At 44.0% G+C, this 2697-nt stretch overlaps 1 protein-coding gene across 1 annotated transcript; it reads right to left on the bottom strand.

Annotated features, from left to right (window-relative positions):
- Positions 1-1107: 1107 nt before the first annotated feature.
- rasd4 (rasd family member 4) lies at positions 1108-2407 on the bottom strand. Its single transcript, XM_034594106.1, has one exon. It carries the CDS (start codon positions 2402-2404, stop codon positions 1646-1648), a length of 759 nt encoding a protein of 252 aa, XP_034449997.1. The 5' UTR covers positions 2405-2407; the 3' UTR covers positions 1108-1645.
- Positions 2408-2697: the final 290 nt, after the last annotated feature.

Genomic DNA, 2697 nt, shown 5'->3' with positions numbered 1-2697 from the left:
CATGCGGGTGTCGTATAGAAAACAGTGTTAATCACAATTCAGTGCTGTTTGTCTGTCTTTTAGCAGGATAACACAAAAACCACTGAACCGTTTTATAAGCCCTCGGTCGAAGGGTAGGACGTACGCAGAGGAGGAACCCATTAACCTTTGGAGCGGATTCGATTGAGGGGGAGAAACCACTATTTATTGTTTTTACTTTAACATTGCGAGCTTAGGCTTTTTTTTGACTTTTTTGTGAATTTTTAAAAAGAAATGAAAATATCTGGCACATGTCGAGAGCACAACCAGTTTTTTTGTTTGTTTGTAATTTTTCACTTGACTTGGTTTACCTGAATGCTCATTGGAGCCTGAAGTTGATGAGGTATTTGCAGTAGTTTTGTTTTGGGTCTTTTTTCATTTTACTTTTGGTGATATTTTACTTTGGACCTACAAAGCCTGAGTTGCTGCATAATCACCACCAGATGGCACTATAATACAGAATGGAGAGTGTGTGGAATTCAATCCATGCGCAACAAGTCCATTGGGTCCTTTATTTGTCCTCGATAATTCAGTCAGTATCGACACTGCCTTCCAGGGAGGCTTTGGTTCATGCCTGAGAGTAATTACTACTACTACTACTACTATAGTACTTATACTAATAATATTAAGGACTACTTTTGTCTTCTTCAAATCAACTTACATCACTGTTGGAGAGATGGAAGGACTCAAGTTGGACGGTAATTAGAGTGATTTAATTGAATATGCCTTTAACATAAAAAAAGACTTACAACAGAATAACAGGTGAAAGAGTCCAGCAGTTTAAAGCTTTCCAGATTCACCACTGTCACATATTATTCAGAGAAGACTTGAAAATAACTAGTTGATATTTATCGGGTGGTTTTATTAATCCTAAAATGAGCATTGGTGAGTAACACAAATGTCACTATGGTGTATTGATGAATAATCCCTTAAACATTTTAGTTTTTAAGAAAGGTCAGTCATCAATGAAGGAAAAAAAAAGAATTTATTGAAACATAGACAGTATGTATTCCAAAATCATATTTGACACGTGTGTAATGAGGTTACGCTAAGCAGCATTTCAATACAGACGGACAATCTACACATTTCACAGCATAATGTTTGATATATTAAAAAACAGCTTCCACCTTAAGCTCTTCTGTTGTTCACTTTCATAAAACGTCATCGTACGAGGACACAAACTCACTTTTGCATAAATACCCAAAGACTTCACAGTTATTGTGCTTTAAAAAAAATGAAAAAACCCAAAACACCAGCAACAAGAAACCCGAAGACGAAACGTCATATTTACAGAGATTTGTGTGAAAACGTACGATACATAACTCTGCTTCTACACATTTAGCACTGCTTCATTCACACTCAGTCATGTCTGTGCACTTTCTTGTTTTTTTGTCACTGCTCCAGCAGCTCAGCCACATTCTGTCAGGTCGTCGAGGTGGAATCTGTTCTCATCATCTCATGTTCGTCCTCATCAGAGCATCTGTGGGTCCACAGCTGACGAGGGAGCATAGTTCTTCAACTCGGAGTCTTTAAAACATTTAATTAACACTGTTTGTTTCTGTGCAGTCAGCTCCCAGTGGGCCGAGCTCTTTTCCTCCCAGTCTCTTTCTGTGCTGCTGCTCCATCACTATGAGATGATGCAGCTGTTGGTCTTGTTCATGGGAGGTCGCTTGTTGCTCTCCTTGGGGAAGGTTTCCCGTCTCCGGCACAGCGCCGGGTTGAGCCAGCTGGGCAGGTTGGCCTGCAGCAGCAGCTCCTTGAACGCCTCCAGCACGTTGATGTTGTCTTTGGCCGAGGACTCCAGGAAGCTGTGGTTCCAGTCCAGCTCCACGGTGGACAGCACGTCCTTGCTGAACACCTGTCGATCACCTTGGCGGTCGATCTTGTTGCCTATTACCACGATAGGCGTGAACTTGTCCTCTTTGACCTCCAGGATCTCATCTCGCAGACTCTTCACGGCCACCAGGGACTCGGGGTCGTCCACGGCGTAGACCAGGGCGAAGGCGTCGCTGTTCTGGATGGACAGCTTCCGCATGGCCGGGAAGGAGTAGCTGCCACTGGTGTCCATGATGTTGATGGTGACTTTCATGCCCCCCACCTCATACTCCTTCCTGTGGAGCTCCTCCACCGTGCGCCGGTGCTTGGGTTCGAAGGTGTCTTTGAGGAAGCGCTGGATGATGGCGGTCTTACCCACTCCAGCTGCTCCCAGAAACACCAGACGCACCTCTGTCCTCTCCTTCACTTCCATCGACATGGTGGGGTCTGCTGCGTTGTTCCTCCTGATGTGAAAGAATCTCCTCTTGTGTTTATCTTGTTTCTCCTCCAGTTCACCTGTGGATCCTTGTCTGTGATGGAGCTGGATTTTGGGTGATGACAGCAGATGCATGTGCCTGTCAGGCTGCACTTCTGTATTTATGTTCTCTGATGGTGCCTTCCCCCCCTCTGCTCTCAGCCAATCAGGAGAGGGACATATCTCTCTTTGTGAACATAAAGCAGCGAATCAGAGACACTGATGCAAATATAGTAGAGTAAGAGGGGGAAAGAAAAACAGGTGGAGAAGGTGGAGAACATTTCCATGTGTGACAGCAAACACAACACAGAGGTGGGGTTGTTCCAGCCTCTAATAATACTTATCATCTTAAGAATGTCATTTAAGCAAACCTGCAAACATGTTCTTGT

The sequence above is a fragment of the Hippoglossus hippoglossus genome, chromosome 8, assembly GCF_009819705.1.
Source record: "Hippoglossus hippoglossus isolate fHipHip1 chromosome 8, fHipHip1.pri, whole genome shotgun sequence".
NCBI lineage: Eukaryota > Metazoa > Chordata > Actinopteri > Pleuronectiformes > Pleuronectidae > Hippoglossus > Hippoglossus hippoglossus.
This window is presented reverse-complemented; position numbering and strand designations above follow the sequence as displayed.